General features: G+C 42.4%; 2 protein-coding genes across 2 annotated transcripts; both read right to left on the minus strand.

The window, feature by feature from the left end:
* Nucleotides 1–2130: 2130 nt before the first annotated feature.
* On the minus strand, nucleotides 2131–7400 carry mrpl48 (mitochondrial ribosomal protein L48). Its single transcript, XM_086165658.1, has 8 exons — nucleotides 7338–7400; nucleotides 6434–6486; nucleotides 6265–6296; nucleotides 5099–5187; nucleotides 4368–4537; nucleotides 4187–4289; nucleotides 4020–4109; nucleotides 2131–2372 (listed from the first exon to the last, which is right to left on the minus strand). Exons 2-8 carry the CDS (start codon nucleotides 6484–6486, stop codon nucleotides 2295–2297), a joined length of 615 nt encoding a protein of 204 aa, XP_086021784.1. The 5' UTR covers nucleotides 7338–7400; the 3' UTR covers nucleotides 2131–2294.
* A 578-nt stretch (nucleotides 7401–7978) lies between these two features.
* On the minus strand, nucleotides 7979–16115 carry LOC147223420 (E3 ubiquitin/ISG15 ligase TRIM25). The gene is made up of 8 exons (XM_086166485.1): nucleotides 15668–16115; nucleotides 13631–14315; nucleotides 12981–13089; nucleotides 11143–11238; nucleotides 10710–10943; nucleotides 10514–10536; nucleotides 10262–10410; nucleotides 7979–10043 (listed from the first exon to the last, which is right to left on the minus strand). Exons 2-8 carry the CDS (start codon nucleotides 14269–14271, stop codon nucleotides 9724–9726), a joined length of 1572 nt encoding a protein of 523 aa, XP_086022611.1. The 5' UTR covers nucleotides 14272–14315; nucleotides 15668–16115; the 3' UTR covers nucleotides 7979–9723.
* Nucleotides 16116–16132: the final 17 nt, after the last annotated feature.

Genomic DNA, 16132 nt, shown 5'->3' on the forward strand with positions numbered 1-16132 from the left:
CATGATATTAAGTGGATTTATGTACCGAATTTTCCAGACTATTGAGCGCATCTGAATATGAGCCAAACGGGCTAAAAATAACAAAATAAATATATGTGTGCATATATAGGCCACGCTTGTCAAAAAGCCGCAGGTGTCCATGTTGTTATATGAGATATTTCCACAAACATTTTTTTAACTCTCTAATTAAATAACTACCGGTAACATCCACAAATATGTACTGGAAATTCTTTTTTTTTTCCAAACCGCGCGAGTAAAACAGCTGATGAAAAAGATTAATAATAAATAAGACAAGGAAAAGTCCATCCAATGAAGCGTGAAGCAAATTAGCCAAAAAATCCATAAATTATCCACATCATTGTTTAAGCCGCAGTGCACAAAGTGTGTGAAAAAGTAGCGACTTATAGTCCGGAAATGACAGTAAGTGTCGATGCTTAATCAATCAGATTTCAAGCTGTAACACCAAGGCCTTCTAGAAGGCTACAGTAACGTCAGCGTGTCACACGCTCTTTGATTGGCTAGTCAGCGAGTGTATTAGCCAGAGCTAGCAGGCTGCCCCACATTCATTAAAGGTTCTCCGGGTTCCTCCCGCACTCCTCAAACAGGAAGTAGGTTCATTGGTCAACCTAAACAGCCCAGTCATGTGAATGACAGGGTGAATGTTTGTATCCCAAATGCGTGACAGAGGGTGAACGGTTACATCTCTATGACTTGTGACTGAAAGGGTGAATAGTTGAAGATCAAGAATGTGGTGAAAGCTGTCACTTGCACTGACGGTTGTGGTGGCGTCTACATTGAAGACCAAACAACCTCCGCACAAACCGATGGCCAAACACAGGAGAACCACCACTTCAGGACTCCCTGATCCACCTACACCTGAAAGGACAAGGGCCAATGTTTTGAAGACAGTGATCTCCGTATTGTGGCCAGAGAAGACAGAGGAGTCAAAGAAACCATCTTGCCATAACGCGGTTTAATTTTCACGGTTTCGCTACTTCACGGATTTGCATCGTGCATTGTGTTCTGCATTCTGATTGGCTAAAAAGTCACTCCGCTTCTTCTCTACCTGTGCGTCAATAACGTTGCAGTTTAATATGTACACGTACGTAAAACAGCTTGCCGAATTTACATGACGTACGTGCAAATTCTCTCGCGATTTCCAGTTTCTCCAAAACCCATAATGTTGACAAAACGCTCTGGAGCGACAAAAGGGCCCAAAAGGCAGCGGAAGATGCTATCTATGGCAGATAAAGTTAAACTTCTGGACATGCTAAGGGAAGGTAAAAGCTATGCGGCTGTAGGTCGGCTTTATGGAATGAATGAATCTTCCGTTCGTTCCATAAAGAAGGAAGAAAAAAAATATAAGGACGACAGCAGCGATAAGTTTTAATAAGGATGCAAAAAGGGCTGCAACTGTCCGCAAGTTTTTTCATAATCATTTCTAATTTTCTTCCGTTTAATCCAATTACTCGGGTCGCTGTGGGCGGTGCCAATCTCCGCAATTTGAAGCCTTCTGTTCACATAGATGATTAAAATTATTATTTGTCAGTACAGTACAGAACTTGTTTGTTGACAAAAACGTTTCTAAAGTGCAGTACTTTTATTTGTGAAACAAATGACTGAGCCTGTAAAATGGTTTGTTCTTTCTTTTCAATGTATAATAGAGTATTTAATCGTATAATAATTAAAGATGGCTTGTTATGCAAATGGTAGAGTCGATCGTCAGAAACTAGGTCAAAGGGGTTTGTTATGCTAATGGGGGTGTTATGAGGTGGGGATAAAGGTGCAAGTTCTCCAACTTAACCAAGGAGTGAAAGCAGTTGGATGACATGGATCGAGGCTCAGGTGGACGTTACTGGGTTGGTTCTGGTGGTGGATCTTTCCGGGTTGTTTGGAGGGTGCAGATGCTCCTGGTGTGTGTGTAACCGTCTTGGTATCGCGTTGTATGTGGTTGAAAGCGGTCATTCTAGAATGAATGAATCCACACGATCGTGCCAAAACACCTTCCTCCTCTTTTTCAACTGGGTTAAAGCAGAAGCACGCAATGATCCATCTCATTAAAAAAAAAAAAAATTCACTTGAGGGTAAAAAAAAAAAACAAAATTCAGGATTTTATTTTGTAGAAGTTATGAATATGTACAAGTATTTAATAGCAAATAATCCATCTATTTTCAGACCAGGGAATACAGATAAAAAATGAACCAACAATCAAGGCCTGCCTTTTTTTTTTTTCCTTTCTTTCTTTCTCGAAACCCTGGCGCCCCCTCGAGTCTGGCGTCTCGCCGCCGCTGCTCCTACTGGTTCATCTGGGCGAGGAGCCCCTCCAGCTCTGGACGCGACTTGAAGCGAGCCTGGAAGTCGGCTTCAGTGTGCTGAGAAGGGAATGGAGGCGCCACAGGTGACAACTTGTGTGACATACAATATGTCAAAGGTCGAAACCTTCCCTAATTTAAAAAGCTAATTGTTTTTATGTTTCTTTTGATACAGCTGCACTTTATAAATAGTGGTATTTGCTCAACAATCACAAATTCATACCTCACTCACATTTCAGTCCTACCTTAAATTTAGAGTTGACATGGTTCTATTGCTCTAAACTCTATTTGCTTGTATATCAAATTAAATAATCCAGTTAAAATGAAGTGAAAATGTGTTAATCCATTCCAGACCTCTGGTTTTCTTATGTATTTATATGAGAAAATGTACTTAATAAATTTAAGATAATTTAAAATGAGTAATAAAATATATGAACAATAATAATAATAATAATATTTAATCAAAGAGAATGTAAAGAAATAAACTGGTTTCATTTAAGTGCATTTACCAAAGATTTCGGTGGCAGAGGAGTTTTACATTTGGTGCTCTATTGCTTAATTTAACTTACTCACGACAGACTTACTACAACAGTGTGTGCTAAATGTAAAGAGCACACTTTGCAATAAGTTATGAATAACTTCATTTATTGGCAGAGCCCGACCGGCTTTCGATGACTCTTCCGACGCCTCGTCCACTGACGTTCCCGCCGTCCGCTGCACCAAATCCCCATAAATGTCTCCAGCTGATGATGCTTAGCATCACCGTATCTCACTAACAACAACTTCTCCATCTCTTCCAGGACAAGTCGACAACACGCACACATCGCTCATGTTTTTTCACAATTTCAACTGGGCAGGTGGCGCTTTCCACTGCTTTTCAACACCACTTCACGCACACCGGCGGCCACATCGCCATCGAAACACCCACTGCACTCGCTTCTAACTCAGATCTCTATTAGTATCACAAACCAAATAAATTAATTAGTTCATTTATTATTTTTCTTAATTAGGTTAATTGATTATATTTTAATTAGGTTAATTAATTAATTAATTAAATGCTTAATTTGGTTAATTAATTATATTTTAATTTGGTTGAATAATTAATCGTTTTGTAATTAATTAAATGATTAATTTAGTTAATCAATTTATTTGATTTTTAATCTGGTTAATTACATTTTAACTTGGTTAATTAACTGATTACTTTTTAAATTTAATTATTAAATGTTTAATTTGGTTGATTAAATAGTTACATTTTTACTTTGGTTAATTAAATAATTAAATTTTTAATTTGGTTAATTAATTACATTTTAAGTTAGTTGGTTAATTAATTAATAAAAATGTAAAAAAAATAAAATAAACAAACAAACAAACAAATAAATAAATGGTTGGATGGATGAATGAAGGAATGAATAAATAAATAAATCGACAGAGCAGCAGCTTGTATCTTGGAGAACTCCGAAGCGCTCTTAAGTCAAGTTGCGCCAGTCTCCAAGTGTCTCCAAGAGTCTCCCAGCCAGCAATTCAACCGTATCTTATCATGTAGATTGACACGCTGCGCCCTCCAGTGGCCGCACATGGTAAAACCAGAAGGGTCAGTTACCGTGGTTACAGATCCTGATTGGACACTGAGCCACCAAACTCCTTTCAATTCATCCCAGGCAAATCTCAGAGGCAGTGTGACGACAGGAGACGCGTCCCTGCACTCACCTCCTTGACGGACAGCTGGACTCCCTCGGGCTGGTTGCGTAGAAGGACGTCCAGGAAGACGGCGCAGAGCTTGGTGTCCAAGCTGCTCAGCTGCGGGAAGAAGAAGAAGAACGCGCGTCAACAGACGCAGGTGCGAGCGGGACGTTAAAACGCCGACTCGTGTTTACCTGGACGACGCGCTCGTGAGTTTTCAAGACGGCGTCGACGAACAGCTTGGTCCCGTGCTCCTGCATGAGCATGACCTCCGTGCTTCTGGTTGGCAGAGCGTAGCTGGGCGGAACAAATGGAAAAGAATTCAAAAAGTCCTATTTACACAGAGGTTAGCATTAGCGTGCTACGTGACCTCACCTTTCCGACACTTTGATGCCGAGGCGGTTGCAGAGGTTGTGGATGTGCTGGGAGAAATGCTCCACCAGCGTCATGTCATGGCCGGACACTTTGACGTTCAGAGTCCCGTACGCCGTGTCCGTGGCGGCGGTGATCCGCTTCATCTGGTGTTTGTCTTTCTTTTTCTTCGGCTGGAGGGAAAAAAATGGGGTGAATCGGGGTGAATGAATGAAAGAGTGAACGGTTGTATGTCTATATATGACCTGTGAATGACAGCGTGAAAGGTAAATCTCTATGACGCATGAATGAGTGAATGTGTCTATATGTGACCCTGTGATTGGCTGCTGCAGGGCAGGGATGAGCGGTATAGATAGTGAATGAATAAATATATATTTCCTTTGTAGAGAAAGCTCAAATCTGCATTGTGTCTGCATTCACAGCTGAACACCAGTGTTGTTCAGATCTTGATATGCGGTTGGACGTCAGTCTGGAGGGCTGGTCCCCGTGGCTTGGGAAATTTAATGAAAAGCAGCTGACGGTGATATTTCCTTTACGTTGCTGTTGCACATGGAAACAAGGTGCCGGGGGAACCGTGGACTCCCACAAAATATGACATTTAATGTTGGTTAGATTGACAGATAGATGTTTTTATTACTCCTCACAGGGGACACGGATTTTTTCATAGCAGCTCGGTACATCACAAACAATAAAGTAACAGTAAATAGGAAAAGAAAAACAAAGCAGCATCTCACCGCTTCCTTGGGCAAAAGATACTTCCACCTCCCGATGCCGTGGGTCGGCATGTCTCTGTATTGCCTCTCGGCTACGACGGACACGCCTCCTGAAACATTACAAACCACTTACATAAACACCACATTTGTTTCTGAAGACAAGTCCGGTATGAGATTCTAACATTTTAAAATTGCAAACAGCAAAATGATATATTATGGTGTCTGTGGAGACTCTCAGTCATCCAGGTCATGGTGAATTCTTGTCAATATCTACTTGTCGTGGCAACCGGACTTGATTTTATTTACAAAAAGACGTTTCATTGCTCATCCAAGAGGCTTCTTGAGTTCTATTGGCCCGTGGGGAGGTTCCTGATATCACTAACAGAGTTGTAGGCGTGTGTGGGTTACGATGGCTTGTTATGCGAATGAGGAGTTGATCAGCAGAAACTAGGTCAGAGGGGATTGTTATGCTAATGGAGGTGTCCTTAATTGAAGATGAAGGTATAACTTTTCTGGATTGACGTGGATTAGAATAGGAACAGGTGAAGTCAAGCTTCTCAGAATGTGAAACAAAGGAGTGACACCTGTTGTCCAAACAGAAAAACCACCTCTGAACAGAGAAGCCGCAACCTTTCAATCCATACAACACAGTGCCAGGATCAATACCAAGACGAATACGCACACTGGGGCCATCTGCACCCTCCAAACAACCCGGAAAGATCCACAACCAAAACCAACCTCCGGTAACATCCACCTGAGCCTCGGTCCATGTCATCCAACAGCTTTCACTCCTTTGTTTCACATTCTCACAAGTTTTGCTTCATCTTTTCAGATTCTAGTCCAGGTAAATCCCCAAAAGTTGTATCTTCACGCCCGCCTAAAAAACACCCCCATTAGCATAACAACCCCCTTTGACCTAGTTTCTGCTGTTCAACTCCACCATTTGCATAACAAGGCATCATAACCTAGACCCACCCAGAACTCTGGCACTTAAATTCCACAACATGAATTGGACAAGGACGGATATATATATATATATATATATATATATATATATATATATATATATAGATATATATATATATATATATATATATATATATAGATATAGATATATATATATATATATATATAGATAGATAGATAGATAGATAGATAGATATAAATGCAAAGTGTAAAATACTTACCCCAAACAGGGAGCAGGGTGTGCTGTGAAGCCCTTTAAATACAACAGTACAAGTATTAGAGTGCATCGAATATTCGAGATTGAAAAAAAAAAAAGTGAAGATTTTGTTGTGACATGTCCGTGCACGATTCATAGGACAAATGATTTGTTTGTAACCTGATAGAACTTACCGACACAACGAAAGGGCTCGACCCAGGACCGTTGACTGCCGCAAGAAAAACATCTGCAACGCAGCAAAATGAGACACCTTTATAATAGAGACAGTGAATTAAAACTAGTTCAGAGAGACGCTTCTCCTGGCTGATGGGAGAAGAAAGTCTGGACCTCCCTGTTTAGGCAGCATGGATGGAGAGGCAACCCTTCAAAATCATCCAGGGTGGCTTCGTTTTTCACGCGTTTGTTCAAGATACTGGTTTGTTCTCCTCTGGCAAGATAAACACTTCTGGACTCCTTGCAGGAGTTGGAAGCCGCCTTGCTAACTTTGGTGGTGGGATTTGCTGGCACTTCCTGGATATGACGAACCCACTACCAATAGCAATTTTAAATAAAAATTTTTGAAATTATAGTTTGGATCACAGTCTATGCTGGTAGTTTACTGTAAAAAAATTTCAAGTCAACTCTTCTAAGTTTGACCCAGTGAAACAAATACAAAGAAAAATCGAGCATCTTTAAGAATAAGAATAAGAACAAGAACAATAAGAAGAATAAGAACTGTCAATCCATGTATAGTGAATAAACATAGTTTACTTTCAACTGCTTTATGGTTTGCCACCTTTGAACGACAGTCATCAAAAATCGCGCTACTTCAACTTTGGAAAACAACAATTCAACCTGCCGTGCTTTTACATTAGCAAAGACGCTAATCTATATTAGCTATATCGTTAGTTATTGAAGCAACACACGGTGGAAGAAATATGATTTGTCCTCTAACTGAAAAAAAAACAAAGGTTTCAGCTTAAGGATAAAACATCTATGTTACCTTTAGAATGAAATAATTCGTTGTCGTTCTATATTTCCCCACTGAAGAAAAACGCTTACTTTCCGTTTTTAATTAAATCTACATTTAGCTAATACCTTGAGGTCGCCCGCTGTGCTAGCAGCGGCCCCGACTGCGCAGTTCCGGAAGTGGTGACAGGAAACCGGTCCGTCAGTGTTTTTGTCCGTCGATGAAACGAGGCAGCGGACTAAGGTTCCGCCGACTTGTTTTTAGTTGAAAGAAACACAAATCAGTGTCCAGTGGCTTCTTTCTACTGATATCTCATTTTTATTTTGAAGCTTATGAAAAGACTGCTCCTTTGAAATAAGTTTTTCGCATTTCTAACTCTTAAGAACCAAATATCAAGTCACATATTCTAGTACTGATCTACTTTTCAGAGACCACTTGTTTTACAAGGTTGACGTCCTATTTTAGCGGCTATTTCAAACTCTTTTTGTTCCATGGAAAGCAACCATAAACATCCTCCTCTTTTCTCATCATTTTTAAAACATTTTCATACAATTTGAAGTGGTTGAGGTTCAACAGTCAGTTACCTATTGATTTTTCCCAAAATGGATAAATTGGTTGTAATTTTGGAAAAAGACAGTATGAATGATAAACATGGAGCCTTAACTGATTGGGGCTGATTGGCTGGTACTCTGCTGACTTTAAAAAAGTGACATAAAAGACATAAAAGACATAAAAGACATAAAAGACATAAAAGAATGACCATGTGACAGAGCACATTTCGACAGGCTTTATTTCACATTACCTATTTCAGTTTGGCATCTCACAAAATTACTTGTATCAAAATAAAATGCATTTTAAACATTCAAATATTTTCGGCCAAACGTAGCATTTTTATATTAAAGTGCAAAAACCTCAACATCACCTGAAACTAGATGTATTTTAGGAACAAAATGAACAGTGCATAGGCAGATTTAGACATTGTCGAACCTCTTAATGTATTTAAACAACAGCTATTGTTAGCAAAGTGATCCTGTATTCGTTGTAAACTGTTACTAGTACGCTTCTTCTCTTTTTAATGTCATGCCAAGCAAACAAAATGATCACTGTGTTCATGCACATGAATTCCCAACAGATCCTAATTCTTTGGCTTACAATGTCAAGCATGAATAGAAACAATCAGAAAAAATCTGCAAACAAGACTTAATCGAGCAAATTGTTGGCTACAGAATCTCAGGTCACATGTCGCCCAGTCCTGAACTGAGATCTTAAATGTGAACTTTACCAGAGAGGCGACTTCTTTTCTTAAGCGTTGCATCGAGATCTCAAACAAACTCAGAATAACTTTTGTTTCTCCCAAACATATCAAAAACCATCAATACGGTAAAGGCAAATTTGTTGTTTTGTGAAACTCCTAACAAATTGTAGAAAATCAGGCAGCTCTGAGAAGCAGGTGTGTTTGGCTGATTCGGTTTGTGACACTTTGACTTACATTCTTGTGTTATACATTCAGTTTTGTTTGTGTTAAAAGTCCTAAAATACAAAGCACCTATTCAGTTGACCTGTCGACTCTGTGGACATTCTCAGTGCAGTTAGTTTACGATCGAGCTGGCTGACAGCTCGATCACTGTATTCATCGTATTATAGGACCAGAGGGGAAAGTCTTCAAAATCTCTTACTTTACTCTACATGAGACAAAATACAGTGTTGCACTTTTAAAGAAATGCTAACTTTATAGGAAATTCCTCCATTTGTCACGAGTCTGATATTTAGGACTCGAGCCATGTGACCGACAGACAGAAGTCTGCCTCCTGCTAGTCAACTTAGCACAATACCCTCTTCCATTCAGTCATCAAACACACATTACACAAAGTCCAGAACTATGCGTGCAGTCACTCGTACATGTGACGAGTTATGACATGGAAGTGTCAAATTACAGGATGTTGTGTATTCAAAAGTAAATACAGCTGGAACTACTTCCGGTGAAAAGTATCAGCTGAGAGTATTTACGGACGATAAAAATGATAGATATGATGCCGATGTTACAACATTATGGTGACGCCTACGTAGCTTGACTTTGAGCTTCGTCGCCTCTGTTCGTACGCCGACCAAATCACAACTTTAAAATGATTTTTTCGTTCTATCATCATTATTTCACAACACTACCACCTGAAGGGTAACTGGGCCGTTAGTTCCGGTAGCGTTCAAATGGATATTTGAAGGCTGACGAAGGTAGGCTACCGCTAATGTGGGCTACCGGTCAAAGTGCTAAGCTAACTAGCAGGAGGCCAATGTCTAGCTCTCTCATGCAGGTCATTTAAGAGGCCTCTCTCCTCTCATCGTACCGCAGCGATGGACAATTTCCGAATAGTTGGCGTGGTCCTTAAAAGCCTCCAGCTGTCGTTGCCAGTCAGCGGTCTGAGGACGAAGAGGTCAGAAGTGCTTTCATTGCTGTGAATAGTACATTCGTGCGAATCCTTTCGCCTGTTCACATGGTTCTGCTTAAAGGACATCGTCTCAATCTTCAGCCGCGCCGTCGTCTTCTTCGTCATCGTCGTCGTCATGCTCGTCCTCTTCCTCCTCCCCTTCCTCCTCCTCCTCCTCCTCCTCATACCCTGGACTGTAAAGATCATCTAAATGATGGTACTGTCCCTCCTCAATGTCTCCCTCCTCGTCGTCGTCTTCCTCCTCCTCCTCCTCCTCTTCTTCCCCCTCGCTCCTCATTTCTTCCTCACTGCTGTCATCCAAGTCATCGTCGTCATCCTCGTCGTCCTCGTCCGCGGCTTCCTCCTCGTTTTCTCCCTGCTCTTCCTCCTCTTCCACGCCTGAGAATTGACCTGATGGGCGGCATGAAAGAGGAAATACCTTTCAAAAACTGACAAACGATGAAGTCAAGGAGAAAAGAGCATTTTTATATTTTCGGGTTACAAAATAAACTACGATATTTGTTTGTTTTGTGTCTCAGTCCTTTGTGCTTTCTGGGAGTCATCTGAAAGAATCAAGTGATGGAACACTCATTCTAAAAGTCGACGACTCAAAAGTGAAACCTTCTTACACAGCGAACTGATGACATCGTCGATGTGACATATCAGCTCCTCGTTGATGAACTTCTTCATTTCCTCCTCCATCATCACTCCAAGGACCTCCGTCTCCATGTCGACATATTCTGGGTAGAACATGTTCTTTCTCAGTTGGGTGCGGCATCTGAAAACCAGACACGCCGCGGATTAGAAGTCATCTCGGGTTCGATTTCAAAGGTGGACGGGGATTTAGTCTTCATCTCAGCAATTATGAAAACAGAACTTACTGTTTTCCTGTCGTCTTGTAAGCCTGAAAGAGAGAGGAGGCGGGAAAAAAGATTTTGAATGAAAAACGATTAAGAACTTGGTGTTTTTGAAATGAGGTGGCAGTAATGTGTGTGTGTGTGTGTGTGTGTGTGTGTGGTTAACATGACAGAAGAGGGAAACACTGACAGTCCGACCGGGTGGAGAGACTTGTTTCACCTCGATGAAGCGGAAGGGGTCGTTCTCTTGCATGAGGCTCTCGATGCCACAGCGGACCTCCTGGAGTCGCGCCTGGTCCTGGACGATCCTGGAGATGTTCTTCTGAATGGCGGAGCCGTTGGTGTCACAGTGGGCGCGCGTGATTTCTCGCAGTCGTGTGGTGAAGCGGAGAGTTCTGGCCTTCAGTTCGTCACAAAGCCTGGTCAGGCAACGCTCGGAGTTGTCCATGAACTTCTAGATGGGGAAGAAAGAGAAGTCCTTGTTTGATGGGGGGGGGGGAGGGGGGGGACAAACTATAACTAACTGCTGACCCTGAGAAATGGTTTAAAATATTTGATACATCAGAATGTAAGGAATGCTGAATCAGCCATAACAGGCCCTGCAATCAGAGTTTGCAGTTAACGACTTCCTGAGCCCCGAAGCTCTTTCTTACCCCGTTCTGTCTCTCCTTCTCCCTCTGCTCGTGCAGTTTCTTCTCCGCCATGCTGTATTTCCTTTCAACCCTGTACAGCTGCTTATCCAACGAGCTCTGGAGAACACGAGAACACAGAGGCAACACAGAGTGTTCATGAGGCAATTCACCAATGCTACCCGTACATTAAAACACTTTGAAAAGACTCTTGGAAAACTAGCATCTCACACTTGTTCACAGCTAAAGACTTGTTTTCAAGCTTTTAGGTGCAGCCTAGTTTCAGACTGAGATTTTACAAAGACTGTGAATCTTACAGGGTCACTATTTAAGACTGACTACAACTGGATTCTTTGAGCATTTTTTTTTTCCCAGCATACGATGTTTTTGCATAGCCTCTGCTATTTCAGTCCATCACTTTTTCTTCTCTGCTCATGCGCGTTGGAGAGTTCCCATTCATCCATACCGCCAACAAATAGCATTTCTGCCGGGCGATTGCTTGTCCACCAGGTTTCCTGTTTCCAGTTTTGTTAGAGCTCATCTATTGGTTATTGAATGTGTTACGTGACTGTTACGACTGACAGACTCAAACAGGTATATTGATATTATGGTAAGCCCAAGACTAGGAAAAGACTGATCTAAAACAACTTAGATTACATCCTGAAATTTAACTATCTAAATGATGGGAGCGCGTCGCCACTCCAATAGAATTCCTAAAATTTTCTTCTGACTTTCAATTTTTGGTCTGTGACCGTGACAATCTTAGTGTGAGCCCAGCACAAGGTGTGACCTCTCCAGGCCCTTCTAACAAACCTGTCAATCAATGCTTATCTTTTTAACAGAATTCATGCACACACACACACACACACACGCACACACACAAACACACACACATACATACTGCAGCAGCTCCATCAGCTCAACAGTCCTGCTCGTCTGACACTTAACATTCTTTACATTAACACCTTATTGGCTGGGAGTCACACACAAGGCAATTGACAATATCCAGACAGAGGAGAGTCAGACTCTGATAATGTTTAAACCACAATCCCTTTTTATCACTTAAAAGGCAACAGAGAAATCAAGCCATCAAATCAACATATTCAGATCAAGCCTTCTAGAAAATCTGATCTCATTTCCACTATCAATGCTCATTAGCACACACACACACACACAAGCTTAAAAGCAGCAATGCACTTTGTGTGGCAAAGAGGTGTGACGTGATTCACCGAAGTAATCAGACGCTCTCATGAGACAAACACATTATGTAAATTTCAAAGTAAAAATGCAAAGGGTCAAAGTCAACTTCGGGCCATTTTTAAAATATCCATTATCCAAAATATCCATAAAAATACCATTTTAAAATATCCACTTTATGGATATTAAATGAAGACAAGAAGTGCACGGAGGCTCTTCCAGTTCTGACTGGAGTCACTTCTGCAGCAGCACATCTTGACAGGATGTGCACTGAATTCAGTGCACATCCTGTAAAGTTTAAGAGAACAGAAGCACAGGAAATGAGTTTCTCTCTCCAAAAGGGAGACCGTCGAGGTCATGTGACTGTCACTGATTCACACGGTCACTCGCGGTCGGACAGCCGACACTAACCATTCATCGGGATTCCAGACACGTCACAGTACTTTGTGCGGGTAAAACAATGTGACCTTACTTTGGTGCCAGTCTTTAAAATACTAGAATGTAATAATTTCACTTTTGTCCAAATTTAGCTTTGCAATAAGGGGTCGGCTCGATTGCAGGAGGTTCAAAACCATTCGGACGGCATTTACATTTAATAGGAAAAAGAAAAATGTTCCAGTCATTTTCCATAGAAACACAGCGTTCCCTGACCCCGAGTGTTGTACCTTTAGATCTTTCATGGTGTTCTTCAGGGTCTTGATAGTGTGTCCCAAGTGACCTCCCTCTATAGTGCAGGCATTGCAAACCAACACCTTGTCTTCCATGCAGTAGTATCTGAAGTTGCAAAGCAAACAAACCCGTGTCAAATCCAAATCCTGCTGAAACGTCGTCACATCACCGCAGCGCTGCCCCACGGTCACTGGAAACACAAACTATCGCAGAGAGTATGGAACGGAAACACTAAATGGGGTATTTGGTCATTTTGCAATAATGTTAAAAGAAAACATCACATTGGCAAATGGAGACAGTGGATAGCACAGTTGTGGTGATTCAAAACAGAACGGAAATTTCAATCAAAAAAAAGAAACTCTCCTCTCAAAATGCTCAGAATCATGAGCACTGACCTCTTCCTAAAATGTGCTATGTACAAGTGTACAAAACAACTACATGAAGCCAGGGACGAAAATCAATCTAGGGAGGCTTGGCTAGGTCAAGGGAAATGCCATGATTTGGCCTAAAATAGTTCAACTTGACAATTTTGCTGCATGTGCTGCCATAGCGGCACCGACCATGATTGCAGAGGGTCAGCGTTTCAAAAATGTATGGGAAATGACATCTGAAGACTTGCACCCTGAAACGTTCTTACAGCACATACTTGTATATCTCATCATGATCGGGGCACTTCCTCTTCCAGAAGTCACTCATCGGTTCAGTCAGCAGATGCTCTCGGAACGCCGGTAGCTCCAGATGTGGCTTAATATGCTCCTGGCACATGGATACCTCACACTTCAAACACGTCTTGACCGCAAACACAGCGGCAGAAGCGGAGGCAGAATCCTCCTTGGCGTCGTCCCCGTCCATAGATGCAACGGCAACCGCGGGCGCATCCCCGCTGGCACCGACGCCGCAGGCGTCTGCAGCAGCGGGAGGACAATAGTCACACGGAACAGCAGACACGCACCTGGCCTGGGCGTTCGACAGGGAAGCAGCGTGTGACTCCCTGGACTTTAGAGCGGCAGCGGCTGCGGCGGGAGCTCTGCGCCGGTGCCGATAGTCATCGGCGATGTTAGCTAGTTTGAAGTTTTTCTGGAAGTTGGTGCTGCTGCGGTTGCTCTCGCGACACTCGGGGCAGCGAAAGCGTCCTCGTTCCCCCTGGCGCTTCAGGCGATCCAAGCAGGCCTTGCAGAAGTTGTGGCCACACGGCAATAAGTGGGGGTCCCGGTACAGGTCCAGGCACACCGGGCAGGTGAGCTCGTCCTGCAGGACGCTGGACTGCTCTGACTGGCCAGAGGCCATGTCAGTGTTTCCACCGTGGAGCCAGAGAGGTGCGGCGAGAGAAGCTGAGGAGACATGGAAGAATTTATGGGTCGACGTGGCACAGGAGGCAGAGCAATCGTCTTATGAACCGAACTTTCCTGGTTCGATTCCCGGATCCTGCTAGTGTGTCAAAGTGTTGTTGAACAAGACACTGAACCCCTAACTGGTGGACGGCTCATGATTTGGAACAAATTTCTCCCCAAGGGGTTAATTAGAGGTGAATGATGATTAACGCGAGGTGGAAAAGATAAAACAAAAAGTTCTGAAAACAGGGTTGGATAAAATTATGTATAAAGTGAATGCTGGTTATTTATGTACCTTAGTTTCCTTCCTTATTTTCCTTGTGGTGGGGGGTGCCTACTAAACATTTAGACAGGCAAATATTTCTGATTCGATTCCAATATGGATCATTCTCAGAGGGAAAAAAAATGTTGGGTCATGGGTCATGTTCCTGAATCAAAATGCTGCTTTTAGTTGTTTTTCTTTCTACTTTGACTGAGAGCAGCTAAATTATATAGCAATTCCACAACAATGACAGATTATGTCCACTGCCTCAGCAGATATTGTTTATCAACATGATTAATGTGATGTTCGTTTCCACGTTACGCAACAATTATGTACCTGTAATTAACAACGTATATCTTGAAGTCCTAACAATTACAGTGGTAGCACTCCGAGCTGTCAAAACATTGTGCAGCTGGATTAATTCTCAGATTAAACACGGGTTGAAGCAAGGGATGACAACTAACATCCGGAGGATTAGTTGTGATTAAAAAAAAGGAAATTATCTCAGTTAAAGTGACTTGTAACCAGCAATACGTGGCTATCGTGATACAGTTTCGATTTGTGACACACTTTCGGTTCCGGTTTACAGAGAAGTCGCAGTAATGCACTTGCTAAATAGATGTACATATATATTTAGTACATACATATTTAGTTTATATTTATTCCACTCCTTCCAGCCGCTGTAGGCCCGGCGCTAACCGCCAGAACAAGGCTGGTTCGGGATCAACTCACCGGGCTCTGGCCTCAAAACCACCGGGATGTTTTGCGTGCGGTGAAAACGACAGGTGTCTTTTTGCGGATCTGCTCCGCGAAGGAGGAGGAGGATATTGCGGAGGAAAGGGGGTTTTACTCGCCCCGGGCCGGATTGAAGACGCCGGGGCGGCTAGCATAAAGCAGCCGCCGAGGCGTAAAAAACACCGGGGTTCCCCTCGGCTCGGGTTTACCGGAGGTTAACTGACAGTTAGCCGACTAGTTAGCAAAGGCTTGGGTGAAGACTAAGCTAAGTGCCAGCAGGGAAGTTGGTCTAAATGCAAAAAAATATATATGTTTTTTTTTTTTAAAAAAAGAATAAAAAAATTATGTTACATACCTTGGTGTTTTTTAACGACACGTTAAAAAGCTGAATTCCCAAATGTTGTGAGCCGTCGTTAGCCTCTGAAATCCCCGGATGCACCTGCCGCGTTCCCACCACCGAGCTCGGTTCCCTGCTTCTTCTTTTTTTTTGTTTTTTGCTTGTTTTGAGGGAGAGAAGGAGCGAGGTGGGGGGTTACATCTGTTTTTAGGAAAGCTAGGAAATATTCCAGTCGCTCCGCATTGTGACAAACGTCCGGAGTTTTCCGGCATTTGACACGAAAAAGAAAGGAAAGGCGGACACACACCTGCCCGTTGGCTAAACTGCCGAGCGGCTAACTGAAACTGATCTATGCTGCGTTCAAGTCCATCGGATATTCCGGCTTATTTGATATTCCTTACTTTCCCCGTCGGAAAACCAACGACTAAAGGATCAAATGGCCGTCTTTTTCAAATGTAAACGCCTCCTTCTGCTTTCACGATA

The sequence above is a fragment of the Fistularia commersonii genome, chromosome 19 (assembly GCF_037954325.1).
Source record: "Fistularia commersonii isolate RoL2024-O1a breed Wild chromosome 19, RoL_Fcom_v1.0, whole genome shotgun sequence".
Lineage (NCBI taxonomy): Eukaryota > Metazoa > Chordata > Actinopteri > Syngnathiformes > Fistulariidae > Fistularia > Fistularia commersonii.

What these genes read in the sequence shown, in the direction of transcription:
- mrpl48 (XM_086165658.1), bottom strand. Translation starts at nt 6,486, where the DNA reads ATGTTTTTCTTGCGGCAGTCAACGGTCCTGGGTCGAGCCCTTTCGTTG. An exon ending in CACCCTGCTCCCTGTTTGGG is followed by an intron (nt 5,188 to 6,264) that starts GTAAGTATTTTA and finishes GTAATGTTTCAG; the next exon opens with GAGGCGTGTCCGTCGTAGCC. An exon ending in TCCAGCTGTCCGTCAAGGAG is followed by an intron (nt 2,373 to 4,019) that starts GTGAGTGCAGGG and finishes TTCCCTTCTCAG; the next exon opens with CACACTGAAGCCGACTTCCA.
- LOC147223420 (XM_086166485.1), bottom strand. Translation starts at nt 14,271, where the DNA reads ATGGCCTCTGGCCAGTCAGAGCAGTCCAGCGTCCTGCAGGACGAGCTC. An exon ending in ACACCATGAAAGATCTAAAG is followed by an intron (nt 11,239 to 12,980) that starts GTACAACACTCG and finishes CGTGTTCTCCAG; the next exon opens with AGCTCGTTGGATAAGCAGCT. An exon ending in ACCCCTTCCGCTTCATCGAG is followed by an intron (nt 10,537 to 10,709) that starts GTGAAACAAGTC and finishes TCTCTCTTTCAG; the next exon opens with GCTTACAAGACGACAGGAAA.